Consider the following 17,874-nt stretch of genomic DNA (forward strand, 5'->3'; position numbering starts at 1 on the left):
TCAGCTACTTGTGAGGCTGAGGCAAGAGGATCCCTTGGACCCAATAGTTCGAGGTTGCTGTGAGCTATGTAGACACCAAGTTACTCTACTGAGGACAACAGAGTGAGACTGTCTCAAAAAAAAAAAAAAAAAAAAAGGGCGGCGCCTGTGGCCCAGTGAGTAGGGCGCTGGCCCCATATGCCGAGGGTGGCGGGTTCGGACCCAGCCCTGGCCAAACTGCAACAAAAAAAAAAAAAATAGCCGGGCGTTGTGGCGGGCGCCTGTAGTCCCAGCTGCTCGGGAGGTTGAGGCAGGAGAATCGCTTAAGCCCAGGAGTTGGAGGTTGCTGTGAGCTGTGTGATGCCACGGCACTCTACCGAGGGCCATAAAATGAGACTCTGTCTCTACAAAAAAAAAAAAAAATTTTTTTTTTTGGTGCCTTAACTCTTCTTTCTATAAAAAATAAGTTTAGTAACACCCACTTCCTTGGAGAGTTGTGATAACGAAGGGAGTCAATAAAGCAATTGTCATAATGCTTAGCTGATAATAAATCTAGTCACTGTTATTATTCCAAAGAGTGTCTTTAGAAACCAGCCTCTAAGAACAAAGTTTTGCCCAGAGCCTGAGCTAAGAGCTTTGAGATGATGGAAGTAAAGCTTCAGAAAGAAAAGTAAGGGAGATAAATGAACATGGCCAAGGTAAAGTGCAGGTCATCTGGTACTATGATGTCACCTACCAAGCTTCACTTTCTTCCTTCTCTCGTCAAGTTTCTGGGTCCTTTCTGCTGCCTGCTTCTTGGCCTTCCTGACTTTGTCATAAGCAGCCTGGCAGAAGAAAGGAACACAGAGCAGTAGATCCACCAGAGGAAAAAAAGACAAACCTCCAGTAAGGACTGTCCATATGGCAGAAGGCAGAGGACTGAGGTTAAAGGTCAGTTGGTAGTCTCTAACCATGCAGGATAATTCAGGTAAAGGAAGATACACTTACCCTGGCTGCAGCATCAGTCAGCACCTCCAAGGCCTGAGAAAGCTGGTGGAAGAGTTCAGCTACACATAAGAATCAGAAAGAGAAAAAGTAAAAAAATAAAGTTAGCCCTGGTGATGGTGTGCTTCCCCTTTCACCCCCAAAAAACATTGCTCATGCCTGCAAACCCAGTACTTTGGGAGGCAGAGGTGGGAGAAGCATCTGAGCCCAGATATTTGAGACTAGCCTGGGCAACATAGCAAGACCCTGCCTCTACAAAAAATAAAAAATATTAGCCAAACATGGTGGCAGGTACCTATAGCCCTAGCTGAGAGGATCACTTGAGCCTGGGAGCTTGAGGCTGCAATGAGCTATAATTGTATCACTGCATCCAGCCTGGGCAACAGCTAGACCTGTTTGTATCAGAATAAACAAACTAAACAACAAGTTCAAAGCCACAGGCTACTTGGGGAAAAGGTCTTAAGATAAAAATAAAAGTGGCCAGGCATGGTGGCTCACGCTTGTAATCCTAGCATTCTGGGAGGCCGAGGCAGTGGATTGAGTGAGCTCAGGAGTTCCAAACCAGCCTGAGCCAGACCGAGACCTCATCTCTAAAAATAGCTGGGCATCATGGCAGGTGCCTATAGTCCCAGCTATTCGGAAGGCTGAAGCAAAAGAATCACTTGAGCCCAAGAGTTTGAGGTTACTGTGATCTGTGACACCATAGCACTCTACCAAGGGCAATAAGTGAGACTGTCTCAAAAAAATAAAAATAAAGCGCGGTGGTCTGTGGCTCAGTGAGTAGGGCATTGGCCCCATATACCGAGGGTGGTGGATTCGAACCCAGCCCAGGCCAAACTGCAACAAAAAAATAGCCGAGCATTGTGGCGGATGCCTATAGTCCCAGCTACTTCGGAGGCTGAGGCAAAAGAATCACTTAAGCCAAGAGTCTGAGATTGGTGTGAGCTGTGATGCTATGGCACTCTACCAAGGGTGACATAGTGACACTGTGTTTCAAATAAATAAATGAATGAATGAATGAATAAAATAAAAAAAGAGAAGCCACAGGGTGGGCAGAAAAGCCTGCATCAGCAGATGACAGACCAGCAAGGATGGGTGGGCATATCAGCAACTGATTGGATCCCCCTAACTTGTGAAGGAAGGCGCTGGGACTCACTGGCCCAGACTAGGTGCACCATCCACTCAACGCAGAGCTTAAACTGAGAAACAATGCCCAGGTATCTTTCTCCCCATACTCTTCGTAGGGTCTTACCTGCTCTGGGATTATCTGGATTTTTGTCTGGATGGCAGGAGAGGGCCTTCTGTCTATACGCCTTCTTCACCTGGAAAAGTCAGAAGACATGTTCATTTATTCTCTCACCCCAGGGATGAACATGAAAAACCACGCTCAAGTGATAAGGGAAATCCCATGCCGCCATAAGGAGAAGCTGATGGCTCCTTCATAGCCATTTGCAACAGAGGAGGCAAAGGCCATGGAGATAGCCGGTGACTGCTTCCCAGCTGAGAAGCCAGGCCTACTTCCTGCTGAATGCTCAGTCTCACCACTGCAGATGTCAAAGGGTTCCTGGAAGAGGTAGCAACATAGTATTCTGGTTTCTTTCCAGCCATTTTACTCTCTACACATTATTAGGGGACAGGTAAACTGGGGCAAACTTTCTGGAGGAAAATTTAGCCATCAAATTTTATTTTATTTTATTTATTATATATCTCACTATGTCTCCCTCAGTAGAGTGCTGTGGCATCACAGCTCACTGCAACCTCAAACTCCTGGGCTTGAGCGATTCTCTTGCCTCAGCCTCCCAAGTAGCTGGGACTACAGGCGCCCACCACAATGCCCAGCTATTTTTTTGTTGTAGTTGTCATTGTTGTTTAGCAGGCCAGGGCTGGGCTCAAACCTGCCAGCCTCAGTGTATGTGGCCGGTGCCCTAACCACTGAACTACAGGCACCGCCCTAGCATCAAATTTTAAAATGTACTTTCCTGGCTCAGTGCCTGAAGCACAGTGGTTATGGTGCCAGCCACATACACCGGGCTGGGTTCAAGCCTGGCCCGGGCCGGCTAAAACACAATGACAACTGGAACGGAAAATAGCCAGGTGTTGTGGTGGGCGCCTATAGTCCCAGCTATTTGGGAGCCTGAGGCAAAAGAATCGCTTAAGCCCAAGAGTTTGAGGTTGCTGTGAGCTGTGATGCCATAGCACTCTACTGAGGGTGACATAGTGAGACTCTGTCTCAAATAAATAATAAAATGTACTTTTCTTTTGACCCATTCCTAGGAATTTGGACTTGTAGAGGTACGCCAAAATAAATATACAAGCATATTTGTAGAACGTGTTGTTCTATATTTATTTTTTCTTTTTTTTTCCACACAGAGTTCTCACTCTGTTGCCTAGGCTAGCGTATCATGGCATCAGTTTAGCTCACAGCAACCTCAAACTCCTGGGCTCAAGCAATCCTCCTGCCTCAGCCTCCAGAGTAGCTAAGAGTACAGGTGCCCACCATACTTTTCTATTTTTAATAGAAACAGTGTCTTTTTTTTTTTTTTTTTTTGAGACAGAGTCTCAAGCTGTGGCCCTGGGTAGAGTGCCGGGGCATCACAGCTCACAGCAACCTCCAACTCTTGAGCTTAACTATTCTCTTGCCTCAGCCTCTCAAGTAGCTGGGACTACAGGCGCCGGCCACATGCCAGGCTATTTTTTTTTTTTTTTTTTGGTTGCAGTTGTCATTGTTGCTTAGCAGACCTGGGCTGAGTTTGAACCTGCCACCCTAGGTAAATGTGGCTGGCGTCCTTGCTGACTGAGCCACGGGCACGGCCAGAAACAGGGTCTTGTTCTTACTCAGGCTGGTCTTGAATCCCTAAGCTCAAGCAATCCTTCTGCCTCAGCCTCTCAGAATGCTAGGATTACAGGCATGAGCCACCTTGCCTAGCCAAAATCCTAATAATCTTTTTTTTTTTTCAGTTTTTGGCGGGGGCCGGGTTTGAACCCACCACCTCCAGTATATAGGGCCAGCGCCCTACTCCTTGACCTACAGGCGCCGCCCAATCTTAATAATCTTAATTGTGGTTTCCTTTAAAGAAAATTAAGGTAAGGAGGAAACAAGCATTTATTTCTCATTTTATAACTTTCTGTAGTTCAAAATTTCAAACCTTAGGCCTTATTTTATTATCATTTTTTAATTACCAAAAGGATTTCTCTTAGAGGGGATGTTATGGTCCATTTTAAATTTTCATCTTCATAACACTCTGTATTAAAAAGAAAAAAACTGGAGGCCAGCCAAAGTGGCTCACGCCTGTGATCCTAACACTCTGGAAGGCCAGATGGGTGGATAGCCTGAGTTCACAGGTTTGAGACCAGCCTGAGCAGAATAAGACCCTGGCTTGAAAAACAGCCAGGCATTGTGGCAGGTGCCTATGGTCTCAACTACTTGGGAGGCTGGGGCAAGAGAATCACTTGTGCCCAAGAGTTTGAGGTTGCTGTGAGCTGTGACACCACAGCACTCTACCGAGGGTGACAAAGTAACCCTGGCTGGGTGCAGTAGTTCACACCTGTAATCCTAGCACTCTGGGTGGCTGAGGTGGATTATTTGAGCTCAGGAGTTTGAGACCAGCATGAGCAAAAGTTAAGACCTTCTTTCTTTCTTTCTTTTTGAGACAGTCTCACTATGCTGCCCTTGGTAGAGTGCTGTGGAGTCATAGCTCACAGCAACCTCAAACTCTTCGGTTTAAGCAATTCTCTTGCCTTAGCCTCGCAAGTAGCTGGGACTGCAGACACCCGCCACAACACCCAGCTATCTTTTTGTTGTTGTCATTGTTGTTTAGCAGGCCTCAGCCAGGTTCGAACCCCACCCCAACCCCAGTGCATGTGGCCGGCACTCTAACCACTGAGCTATAGGTGCTGAGCCAAGACCTCGTTTCTATTAAAAAATTAGAAAAATGAGCCTGGCATCATGGTGGGCAACAATTGTCCCAGCTATTTGGAAGGCTGAGACCAGAGGATCGCTTGTTGAGCCCAAGAGTTTGAGATTGCTGTGAGCTATGATGATGCCAAGGCATTCTACCCAGGGTGACAGACTGAGACTCTGTCTCAAAAAAGAAAAAAGAAAGAAAAAAACCCTAATATCTCTTATATTAGTAAAAACAAACAAATGTAACTACCAAGAATCTCTTTCATGTGTTACCTACATAACTTTTGTAAGTGAAAACACAGTACAAAATCCCAGAATCTGGCGCTCACCTCCCAACACGTTTGCCTCTTCACTTCTGCTCTGTATGTGTTACCTGCTGCTTCAACCTCTTGGAAAACAGCTAAGCAGACTGGCTTTCCAAGCTTACTAGAAAAGAACCAAGAGATGCTTCTGTGCCCAAGTGTGAGAGGTACTTGCATCCAGTAGCCAGCATCTACCAGGGCATGGCTTGCAGGGCTGGTACCTGACTCAGCTCCTACCTTCCTGAGGCAGTCATCTGGCCTAAAACCTCTGGGGATGTGCTGCCACCTGCTGGGCTGCAGCCAGCACCACCCCTTCACCTCCCAGGGTAACCCAAGCCCAGGGTGGCTCTCCAGACTGAGCAGGAGGCCGCAGGAGCCCCACCCCAGGCTCACCTCCCTCTCTAGCTCTGTTTTCACTGTGAAAAGTGACAATATTCATGGAAAGAGGAGGGGCTAGCTTTATAGACAATTTTGCATTTGCAATGTCAACTTTACTCTTTTAGGTCTCTTTTGTCTTCTCTCCCTTTCACTCTCTTTGCCTCCTTTATTGCGCCCCCAGCCTCATTTCCTTTTTTCTTTAAACTAAGACTTTATGAAACAGTTTTTAAATTTCGGGGCTCTTTATATGCCTTTTTCAATAAGTAAAACAATACCATAAATATTTTAAGAGAAAGTTAAAAAGCTAAGGTTCTTTTTCCATTTCCCTCGCCCTCTAATATCAAGGTTCTGGCATTGTCTAGGGGGATCCTGCTAACCCTTCCTCCTTGATCATTCCGAGAAAATATAAGCACCTGCACACACTAACAGGAATGCTGGGGTTTTTCTGTACCAGCCTTTCATGCCCACCTCTCTGATCCCATCTCCACCCTCTCCCTGAGATGGGTGAAAGGAAGGAGGGAGTAGAGAAGCACCCAGAGTCTAGGAGGCGGCCCACATCCTGGGAGTCAATGACTTCACCTTGCAACAGCAACTTCAGGATGAACTTCCCCAGGACTAGGTCTAGCAGGGCTGCCATACTGATACAGGGAAATTCTGTGGAAGATTTTTTCTTTATTATTATTATTTTTTTTTTTGTAGAGACAGAGTCTCACTTTATGGCCCTCGGGTAGAGTGCCGTGGCCTCACACAGCTCACAGCAACCTCCAACTCCTGGGCTTAGGCGATTCTCCTGCCTCAGCCTCCTGAGTAGCTGGGACTACAGGCGCCCACCACAATGCCCGGCTATTTTTTGGTTGCAGTTTGGCCGGGGCCGGGTTTGAAACCGCCACCCTCGGTATATGGGGCCAGCACCTTACTGACTGAGCCACAGGCGCCACCCGATTTTTTCTTTTGTTTTCTTTTCTTTTGGTTTTTTTGTTTGTTTGAGAAAGGGTTTCCTCTCTGTTATCTAGGCTAGAGTGCAGTGGCAACATCACGGTTCACTGCAACTGCAAATTCCTGGGCTCAGGTGATCCTCCTGCCTCAGTTCCCTGAGTAGCTGTGACTACAAGCGTGCACTACCATGCCTGGCTAATTTTTCTTTTCTTTCTTTCCTTTTTTTTTTTAGAGACAGAGTCTCACTTTGTCGCCCTTGGTAGAGTGCCATGGCTGTCACACCTCACAGCAACCTCTAACTCTTGGGCTTAAGCAATTCTCTTGCCTCAACCTCCCAAGTAGCTGGGACTACAGGCACCCGCCACAATGCCCAGCTATTGTTTCTTGTTATTGTTGTAGTTGCCATTGTTGTTTAGCAGGCCCAGGCTGGGCTCAAACCCACTAGCCCTGGTGTATGTGGCTGGTGCCCTAACAACTGAGCTATGGGCACTGATCTGTGGCTAATTTTTCTATTTCTATATTTATTTTGTTACTTATGTATTTCTTGAGACAGCATATTTTATTTTATTACTTTATTTTTTATATTTTTTAGCAGTTTTGGCTGGGGCCAGGCTTGAACCCGCCACCCTTACTATATGGGGCCGGCGCCCTACTCCTTGCCACAGATGTCGCCCTACTTTATGGAGACAGAGTCTCACTCTGTTGCCTTGGGCAGAGTGCCATGGCACCATTTAACCGCTGGCCCTATTTTTACTTTTATATCATGGGACTCTTCTAATATTTAATGTATATATATTAATTATTACATTTCAGTCTGAACAATTTTATTTTTCTTTATTTTTTAGAGACAGAGTCTTACTTTATTGCCCTGGCTAGAGTGCCGTAGCATCACAGCTCACAGCAACCTCCAAATCCTGGGCTTAGGCGATTCTCTTGCCTCAGCCTCCCGAGCAGCTGGGACTATAGGTGCCCGCCACAACTCCTGGCTATTTTTTTTTGTTGCAGTTTGGTTAGGGCCAGGTTTGAATCCACTACCCTCGGTATATGGGGCCGGCGCCCTACCCACTGAGCCACAGGCGCCACCCAATTCTATTTTTCTATTTAAGTGAAAAACCAATTTTACAATATAGAACATCCAAAATAAATTATACAACATTATCATTCCTTTAGAATAAAATGCAAAAAGTATTCTCTTTATAAAAAAAAGGAGAGAAAACAAAAGTGTTACCAACACCCAGCCTACCCAGGTGTAAAACTGAGAGGGATAGCAGAAGACAGAAGAGTGAGAGGAAGCAGTAAGAAAACAAGATAAAAGGGCACTGGATGGGCTAGGTGAATACACACCACCTGTGGGGCCATTGATGGAGCATCTAAGAGATGCCAGGGCTAGCCCAGAGACTGGGAGCACAGGGAAAAGGTAGGCATGTTCCTTGCCACTGAAGAATAATGACAACATTTGGCAAAGAAGCAGCCAGGGTAAATGATCAATTATAATTATAGTGTGTAAGATGCTTTAGAGTGGTACTTAAGAATGGGAACAGACAGAAGAAAGACGTGACTAAGTTAGCCCTAAAGGCTTCCCACAAGGCAAAATCTGAGCTGGATCCCCTAAGGTCAGTAGGAGTTCTCCAAGCAAGAAGCCTGAAAGGGCACTCAAAACAGAGGGTACAAAAGAGCTTAAACACTCTACACCAGGTGACAGAAGTAGACTCTTTCAAAAAGAAAAAAAAAAAGATCACAGGAAAAATAGAGAAGTTTTGCTTTAATGAGGAAAATATTTTGACAACAGAAAAAAAAAACAAAGAAAAAGAGACATAGCTGCAATAAAATATAGAGAAAAATAATGATTTTTTTTGTTGTTGTTTTGAGACAGTCTCACTCTGTCATCCTGGGTAGAGTGCTGTGGCACCATAGCTCACAGCAACCTCAAACTCTTGGGCTCAAGAGATCTCTTTAGGGCTGGGCAAGGTGGCTCATGCCTGTAATCCTAGCACTCAGGAGGGCAAGGTGGGTGGATTGCCTGAGCTTACAGTTTTGAGACCAGTCTGAGCCAGACTGAGACCTCCTTTCTAAAAACAGATGGGCATTGTGACCTGTAGTAGTCCCAGCTACTTGAGAGGCTGAGGCAAGAGAATCACTTGAGCCCAAGAGTTTGAGCTACAATGCTGTGAGCTACAATGCCATGGCACTCTACCAAGGGGGACAAAGTGAGATTCTATCTCAACAACAGCAAGAAAAAGAGATCCTCTTGCCTGTAGCTGCGACTACAGGTACCTGCCACAATGCCCAGCTAGTTTTTCTATTTTTTTTTTTTTTTTTGTAGAGACAGAGTCTCACTTTATGGCCCTTGGTAGAGTGCCATGGCATCACACAGCTCACAGCAACCTCCAGCTCCTGGGCTTAAGCGATTCTCTTGCCTCAGCCTCCCGAGCAGCTGGGACTACAGGTGCCCGCCACAGCACCCGGCTATTTTTTTTTGTTGTTGTTGCAGTTTGGCCGAGGCTGGGTTTGAACCCGCCACCCTCGGCATATGGGGCCGGCGCCCTACTCACTGAGCCACAGGCGCCGCCCTAGTTTTTCTATTTTTAGTAGAGACAGTGTCTTATTCTTGCTCAGGCTGGTCTTGAACTCCTGAGCTCAAGCAATCCTCCTACCTTGGCCTTCCAGAGTGCTAGGACCACAGGCAATGAGCCACCATGCCTGACCCATACAAACAGATTTTAACACCCTGAGTTGGGTTGAAGAAATGCTAGGGAAGGAGAATATACGTACAGGCAAAGAAGTACAAACCAGATCAAGAAGAGGAGACAAGGACTAAAAATAACATTAACTCAGGTATAATATCAAAAATATACAGAAGTTTATAAGTGATTCGTAAAACAAAGAGTAGAATAATTAGAAGGGAAAGCCCCATGGTGTTCATTCTGAGCAGGGTCAGATGGGAAGAGCTTCTGAGTTCAAGGGTAATAAACCAGGCTGGATGACTGAGAAGGTTTATGGGGTCTCCAAATCTAAAGAACTTGAACCTCAATGTTCTCTGTCTGCTGTAAAAACATATCATAAAACACAAAAGCAGCAGGCAAGATTAAGGAAATGTAAACCTGGCCAAAACCAAGCCATAATAAGTAGAAAAGTTCAGTAAGTAGTATAAGGTATTATTAAAATGTGTTACACTAAATGGAAAAAAAAGCTACATCTTCATCTCAAACAATGTATACCAAGACGTATAGTTTCAGAGGTTCAAAACATTAAATATAAAAAAGAGGTCAGCCTCAGTGGTTCAAACCTGTAATCACAGTACTTTGGGAGGCCAAAGTGGGAAGATTGCTTGAGGCCAGTAGTTTAAGACCCCATCTCTACAAAAAACAAGAAAAATTTCCAGGCATGGTGGTGCACACCTATAGTCCTTTACTCAGGAGATGGAAGGATCACTTGAGCCCCCTAGGAGGTTGCAGTGAGATCACAACACTCCACTCCACCATGGCCAACAGGGTGAGACTCTCTAAATTAAATATATATATATATAATACATCATATAAAAGAAACTATATATATATAAATATATATATAATATGTCATATAAAAGAAATTAAAAATAAGAGCAAGGGAATAAATCCTGCATGCACATGTGCTCTTATGCACACATATACACAATGAATGGATTTGACTATGAAAATTTTTTCTAAGTCAATAATCATAGACAAAATTAAAAGACGGGGCGGCGCCTGTGGCTCAGTCAGTAAGGCGCCGGCCCCATATACCGAGGGTGGCGGGTTCAAACCCGGCCCCGGCCAAACTGCAACCAAAAAATAGCCGGGCGTTGTGGCGGGCGCCTGTAGTCCCAGCTGCTCGGGAGGCTGAGGCAGGAGAATCGCTTAAGCCCAGGAGTTGGAGGTTGCTGTGAGCTGTGTGAGGCCACGGCACTCTACCGAGGGCCGTAAAGTGAGACTCTGTCTCTACAAAAAAAAAAAAAAAAAAAAAAAAAAAAAAAAACAAAATTAAAAGACGGGGGAATGAAAATTGAAGGAAGAATCTGCATGAATATAACAGATGGCCATGTGCAGTGGCTCACGCCTGTAGTCCTAGCACTCTAAGAGGCCAAAGCAGGAGGATCGCTTGAGCTTAGGTGTTTGAGACCAGCCTGTGCAAGAGTGAGACTGTCCCTACTAAAAACTGAAAAACTAGCAAGATGTGTAGCAGATGCCTATAGTTGCAGCTACTTAGGAGGCTGAGGCAGGAGGATTGCTTGAGCCCAAGAGTTTGAGGTTGCTGTGAGTTCTGACGCCATGGCTCTCTACCCAGGTGACAAAGTGAGACTCTGTCTCAGAAAAAGAAAAAAAAAAACCTGAAAAACATTTAGCCTCTCAAAAATTAAAAGCTATTCTTCATTTACCAGTTGACAAGTGAAAAAGGATAGTATTTAATGTTGGTGGCAGTGTGAAAATAAACTGACACAAGAATTCTTGACCCAGCAAGGCCTTATCTAAGAGTCTATTCTAGGGCAGCGCCTCAAGGAGTAGGGCGCTGGTCCCATATGCCGGAGATGGTGGGTTCAAACCCAGCCCCAGCCAAAAAAAAAAAAACACACACACAAAAGTCTATTCTAAAGAAATATTGAGAAATTCATACAATGTTTATAAACACTGCTGTTCTTTTATATCATTATTCATAGAAGTCAGGTATCATTTAAATTCCAAAATGACAACAAAAAATATCAGCTAGCACTTACACAATGTTTATCACATGGCAAACTCTGTTTGAAGTGCTTCATACACATTAATTTATTTTTTATTATTATTTTTTTTTGTAGAGACAGAGTCTTACTTTATGGCCCTCGGTAGAGTGCCATGGCATCACACAGCTCACAGCAACCTCCAACTCCTGGACCTAAGCGATTCTCTTTCCTCAGCCTCCTGAGTAGCTGGGACTACAGGTGCCCGCCACAACGCCCAGCTACTCACATTAATTTATTTAACCTTTAAAATACCCATGAGGTAGCCAGGCATTGTGGCAGGCACCTGTAGTCCTGGCTACTCGGGAAGCTGAGACAAGAGAATCACTTGAGCCCAAGAGTCTGAGGTTGCTGTGAACTATGATGCCATAGCACTCTACCAGAGGCAACAAAGTGAGACACTGTCTTAAAATAAAATAAAATACCTATGAGGGGCCAGGCACAGTGGCTCATGCCTATAATCCTAGCACTTTGGGAGGCTGAGGCAGGTGGATTGCCTGAGCTCTGGAGTTTGAGACCAGCCTGAGCAAGAGTGAGACTCCATCTTGAAAAATAGCCAGGTGCGGGCGGTGCCTGTGGCTCAGTGAGTAGGGCGCCAGCCCCATATACTGAGGGTGATAGGTTCAAACCCGGCCCCAGCCAAACTGTAACAAAAAAATAGCCAGGTGTTGTGGCAGGCGCCTGTAGTCCCAGGTACTTGGGAGGCTGAGGCAAGAGAATCCAAGAGCTGGAGGTTGCTGTGAGCTGTGACACCATGGTACTCTACCAAGGACGACAAAAAAAAAAAAAAGAAAGAAAAGAAAAGTAGTCAGGTGCTGTGGCAGGCACCTATAGTCCCAGCTACTTGGGAGGCTGAGGCAAAAGAATCATTTGTGCCCAAGAGTTTGAGGTTGCTGTGAGCTATGACTCTACCAAGGGAGACAAAGTGAGACTTTGTCTCAAAAAAATAAAAATAAATAAGATAAAATAAAATAAAATCCCTATGAGGTAGAAATTATTATCCTGGCTCAGTGCCTGTGGCTCAAGCGGCTAAGGCACCAGCCACATACACCTGAGCTGGCAGGTTCAAATCCAGCCCAGGCCCGCCAAACAACAATGACAGCTGTAACCAAAAAATACCCGAGTGTTGTGGTGGGTGCCTGTAGGCCCAGCTACTTGGGAGGCGGAGACAAGAGAATCACTTGAGCCCAGGAGTTGGAGGTTGCTGTGAGCTGTGATGCCACAACACTCTACCCAGGGCGACAGCTTGAGGCTCTGTCTCAAAAAGAAAAAAAAGGAAATTATTATCCTCATTTTACAAATGAGGAAACTGACATAATTATGATACTGAAAATTCATTCAATGAAAAACCATGCAATCATTATTTTAGACAAAACCACTCTACTCCAGCCAAAAACCACAGAAAAAAGTCACCTGAACCCCATCCATTCCATCAAAGGCCAAATGGACAGTCTAGACCTCCACCCTGACCAAGGTTGTATCCAAGCACCCCAAACCTCCAGCACAGCGGTGTCAGAGAAGGCCAAATAGGGAGCTGGGATTTTCATCCCTGCCAGATGGAAATAATACAAAAATACAAAAATATCCATGAAAGAGAGGGTTATAGTTGATACTTATTTTCTCCAATGAACTTGTATTATTTTTCAAATAATACAAAAAAAAAAAACTGTTAAGAGACAAAGTTATTTAGCCTTTTTCCACTACTCTAAGCTAGGAGGCAGTAAGGCTCACTGAAGGAACATTTTAGAGTCAGACAGGTGGATGTAGGTCTAATAGCATAACTTTGAATTACTGAAATTCTGAATACTGAAAGTCACTCAGCCTTAGGTCCTTCAACAACAAAGTCAAAAAAATAACCTCTACACATAGGGCTGTGGGAAGGATTACAGAAAATAATCCATGTGAAACACATGGCAAAAACCAGACATTCACTACAAGTTCCCCAATCTCTCCCTCAACTACTCCTGGAAAGGTGATAAACTATTGACAGTGGCCCAATAGGACACCAACCTGACAGAAACTCCAGAAATGGATCCTGGTCCACAGAGGATGCAGGTTAAGTTAGTTTGAATTCTTCAGGTGGACAGGTTAGTTTTGTGAATACTAGGGGACAGTCCTAAAATTTGATTCTTAGAAATCAAATACTGAAATACTCTGAAATACTACCCTTACAAGAGTAGAGGGCATAAGTAGGTAGCCTGAAAGTTGTGAATCAAAACTCAGTTGGCCTTGGGCGGCACCTCAGTGGGTAGGGCGCCAGCCACATACACAGAGGCTGCCGCACATACACCGAGGCTGCCGAGTTTGAACCTGGCCTGGGCCTGCCAAACAACAATGAAAACTGCAACAACAACGACAAAAAATATCCGGGTGTTGTGATGGGCGCCTGCAGTGCCAGCTACTTAGGAGGCTGAGGCAAGAGAATTACTTAAGCCCAAGAGTTGGAAGCTGCTGTGAGCTATGATGCTACTGCACTCTACCCAGGATAACAGCTTGAGACTGTCTCAAAAAAAAACAACAAAAAAAAACCTCAGCTGGCGTACGAATGCTGGTTGTCAGCTGAGTATCTGTCCTAATTAGTTATTACTATATTTAGCTATAAACCTGCTGTAGGCAGGGCCCATTCCTTGGTTTTACCACGGAAGGCCAGTTTGACTTTGAACCAGTTGGCTTTGTGTTACAAACTGGATTACCAGCTTTGTCCAGCCCTCCTGGAGTGACTGCTTCCTGAAGAATTTCTCATGAGGTAAAAACAACTCCCCTAAAGCAGGCCTTTGAAAAAGCTTCATGTCTCGATTATTGTTTATCATAAAATAATCCTAACTCATAGTGGAGCAATAGGCTGGACTCCGGGTAAAAAGGTGAAACAATATTTTTCTCAACTTGATTAAGTTAGGAAGAAAAGGAACTTTCAGAAAAACAAAGAAATAGACTATCCATGTAATGATATCCTAAAGATAGGACTGTTGAAACCTAGAAATTCCAGGTTCGAAACTCTTCTATGAAACTGTGTCTTCAGGTGCTGGGATCACTTAGGCAGGATTGCAGCAGCCACAGCAAGTTGCCAAAGGCTCTGAGGATTGTCTTTAAAACTCTTCCTTACCCATAGGTTTCTCTCAGATTCCCTGGTCTCCCTAGCATATGGAAATACTTGTGTTCCTGAGAATTCACAAAGGAGGTTCACGAGCTTCTCACCCAACGTTCCCTGTCAGATCATGGTTTTTCAGAGAACCAGGCTGTCTCGAAAGCCCCAGAATGACAAAGATCTCAGATGAATGTAAACTCCACAAATACTTTAAACTCCCATTTGCTGAAGTTTGGCATTTTCTCTGACATCCTAAAATCTTACCAACTACCACCTCCCTTTTTCCATCCTAGGATGCTAGCTGAGTTTAGTCTTTGATGTCTTTGGATAATCATCCAGAACATAACCTACTGAACAGTACATCACATTCAGCTGCTACTGAGAGCAAAGAGTCAGGCTTTTCCTATGCTTCCCTAAGTGCTGAGGATCTTAAATTCTACTCCTGTTACAGTATTTCTCTTTCTCTCTTTTTTTTTTTTTTTTGTAGAGACAGAGTTGCACTTTATCGCCCTCAGTAGAGTGCTGCCCCTTGTTAAGGATTTCTATCTCTTCTCTCCTCAGCCACTATTAGACTGTACCAGATGCCAGTGCTTCCCTAGGAGTGCTTCTAACCTGCTGCTTCTTTTCTGGAATAGCCTGGGAAAACAGATAAACTGATAATAACTGTACCTCAAATGAGAACACAGGTGTAGGAAGGTATGGGGTTCCCCTTATAGATAAAGTGAATGTGCTTGTACCAGGCGTCCTCAAACTGCTGCCCGCGGGCCACATGAAGCGGTGTTTTGTTCTCGTTTTGTTTTTTACTTCAAAATAAGATATGTGCATTGTGCATAGGAATTTGTTCATAGTTTTTTGTTTTAAACTATAGTCCGGCCCTCCAACGGTCTGAGGGACAGTGAATTGGCCCCCTGTTTAAAAAGTTTGAGGACGCCTGGCTTAGAGGGCAGGGAGTTCTGCTTTTCCCAGGGCCCAGAGCAGTACACTGAACAACACCTGTCACTCAGGCACAACAAATACCTGCTGAATGAATGGGCAAACATTCATTTGTTCTCAGACAAAATGCAATTAGAAAGCCTTAACTCTGTCAATTACTTTGGTCAGACTGAGAAGAAGGAAGTGGATACTGGCCTGACCCAAGGAGACCTTACCACTATTTCACAATTTTCCATTCTCCCTGCTAATACCTCTCTTGAAAAAAACCAAGCCTGGAAAGAGAAGAAATTACTAAAGCGGACTGCCAGGATAACCACAGTAGGAACTAAATGTTCTCCCCCCACAGCCCACATCACAGAGGGGAAGAATGAGTAAGGAACTGGCAGCCACCCAGCCCTTCCCCAGAAGCAACATAACTGGTTCTAGCACTTTCAGCTACCTGAGCCTAGAGCAGGGGAGGGGGCTGGGAGCTGGGTCTCCAGCCACCACCAGTAGGCTCTGCCCCAGGCATAAAATAGGGCCTCTTGACAGTCCACCTGCCTCCAGTTTCGCCTCTTGAGGGGAAGGCACTCCTGACTCATCCAAAAAAGCAAAGTGCTAAAGTGTCTAATAAATAGAAAATAGCCATCATTAACTTAAAAAAAGGTGCCCCACAAAGAAGGCATCATTATTTTTTTTAAAGGCTGCTGTTCTTTCTCATAGTAAAACTTAGAGCCAGGTAAGTAAGTGGTGGGACCTAGTTCTCAACAAGCCAGGCCAGGCTTGGTGCCTGTAGCTCAGAGGCTAGGGTACTGGCCACATACACCAGGACTGGAAGGTTCAAATCCAGCCCAGGCCTGCCAAACAACAATGACAACTACTGACAACTACAACCAAAAAATAGCCAGGTGTTGTGGTGGGCACCTGTAATCCCAGCTACTTGGGAGGCTGAAGCAAGAGAAACGCTTAAGCCCAAGAGTTTGATGTTGCTGTGAGCTGTGAAACCACAGTACTCTACAGAGGGCAACAAAGTGAGACTCTGTCTCAAAAAATAAAAAAAAGGGTGGCATCTGTGGCTCAAGGAGTAGGGCGCTGGCCCCATATACCAGGGGTGGCAGGTTCAAGACCAGCCCTAGCCAAAACTGTACAAAAAAAAAAAAAGCCAGACCAACAGCTTAGACTTAGATACGGAGTCAGTCAGGGAGGCAGTGACAACAGGTACTGAATGAACAAACCATCCCGGATTGATCAGCCACAAGTCAATTACTAGGCCCAGTTCCAGTAATACAAAGTCAAGAGTAACAGCCTGGGCAGTCATTTCTCCCCAAGCTTTTTTCATCCCCTCAGACCACACCACAGACTATGTGACTACCTCAGTGGTTCTCAACTTTCCTAATGCTAAGACCTTTTAGTATAGTTCCTCATGCTGTGGTGACCCCCAACCATAAAATTATTTTTGTTGTTACTTCATAACTGTAATTTTGCTACTGTTATGAATCATAATGTAAATATCTGATATACAGGAGACCCAAAGGGGTCACGACCCACAGGTTGAGAACTGCTGGACTACCTGATCACAGGCAGGAAATGAACCATGAAGCTCTAACACTACCTAAAAGTCCCCTCTGCCTGAACGACTGGTCCTCTCATTCCTTTATAGCCTATGGGCCCCACAGCACTACAGCACTAAAGAGAAATCCCCAAGTGCCTGAGCACTGGAGAAACTGTTGGTTGCTCCGAAGGCTGGGCACAGGCAGGGAGTCAGCCACCCCCAGCCCAGCCTCCTCTGCTCAATGCTCCCAGTGTATGGGCCTGCTGGTCCTATCGATATTATGCTGGGGAAACCCAGACCTCACACCAACATCTCTAACTAAATAAAAGTACTTAGGAACAACAAAAATTAGGAAAGCAGCTATGCAATGGTAAATATTTTGAATACTGCCTAAGCTGAAATGGAAACTGTGCTGCGGTAGTTTTTAACACAAATCTTAACTCAGTTCTTCAAGCTGTTCACACCAGCTTAGTACCTGCTGGTTTACCCAAGTCATGCAGCTTTTCTTAGAGAGTCAAAGCTCTACCTGTGTTAAGATGGAATAGTGAGCTCTCGGAGCCCCACAGACCCACCACTTGTTGCTCTAATTGCTCCTAAAGTATGGGTCGTGGAAAAAGCTCGGAAAGAGGAGTAGAAAATTCAGGTTTGGGCAGGGGCTTCTACTTTTACTAGCCACCTTATGCTGGGCAAATCAATTAAACTCTTTGAGTCTTGGTTTTCTCACCTACAAATTGGAGCTAAACGTCCTTGCCCTACCTCACGGGCTTGTTTTGAAGATCACATCAAATGAGATAATTTAAGTTAAAGCACTTTGGTGTCTTATAAATGTGAGGTATTATCTTGAATGCTAATGAATAGCTTACAGCTTACAAACACAAATGAATCATTCTTTTTGATTTAAAAGGCAGCCAGGTAACTTCAAAAATCCAGAGCTTTAGCTAGACATCTTCATCTAAAAGTGAGTTAACCACCAGAGATACCAATAGGCATCGGACAGGCTATCCTACATCTGCACAAAGCTGGTAAGGTTCTTGCTGAAGAGAGACTGTCTTCAAGTGAAATGTGGCTCAGTGCCTAACCTCAAGGCCTCAATGCCTGGTCTGGAGATAA

At 44.9% G+C, this 17,874-nt stretch overlaps 1 protein-coding gene across 1 annotated transcript in view; it reads right to left on the minus strand.

Annotated features, from left to right (window-relative positions):
• The window catches only part of DNAJC17 (DnaJ heat shock protein family (Hsp40) member C17), a 51,357-nt gene that overhangs the window by 12,836 nt on the left and 20,647 nt on the right, over window positions 1-17,874 (minus strand). Inside the window, exons 2-4 of the mRNA XM_053595887.1 lie at window positions 2,216-2,285; window positions 967-1,025; window positions 716-803 (exon numbers count right to left, since the gene is read on the minus strand). Coding sequence (XP_053451862.1) covers window positions 716-803; window positions 967-1,025; window positions 2,216-2,285 — 217 coding nt within the window. The remainder of the gene's footprint in view (window positions 1-715; window positions 804-966; window positions 1,026-2,215; window positions 2,286-17,874) is intronic.

The sequence above is a fragment of the Nycticebus coucang genome, chromosome 6 (genome assembly GCF_027406575.1).
Source record: "Nycticebus coucang isolate mNycCou1 chromosome 6, mNycCou1.pri, whole genome shotgun sequence".
Classification (NCBI taxonomy): Eukaryota; Metazoa; Chordata; class Mammalia; order Primates; family Lorisidae; genus Nycticebus; species Nycticebus coucang.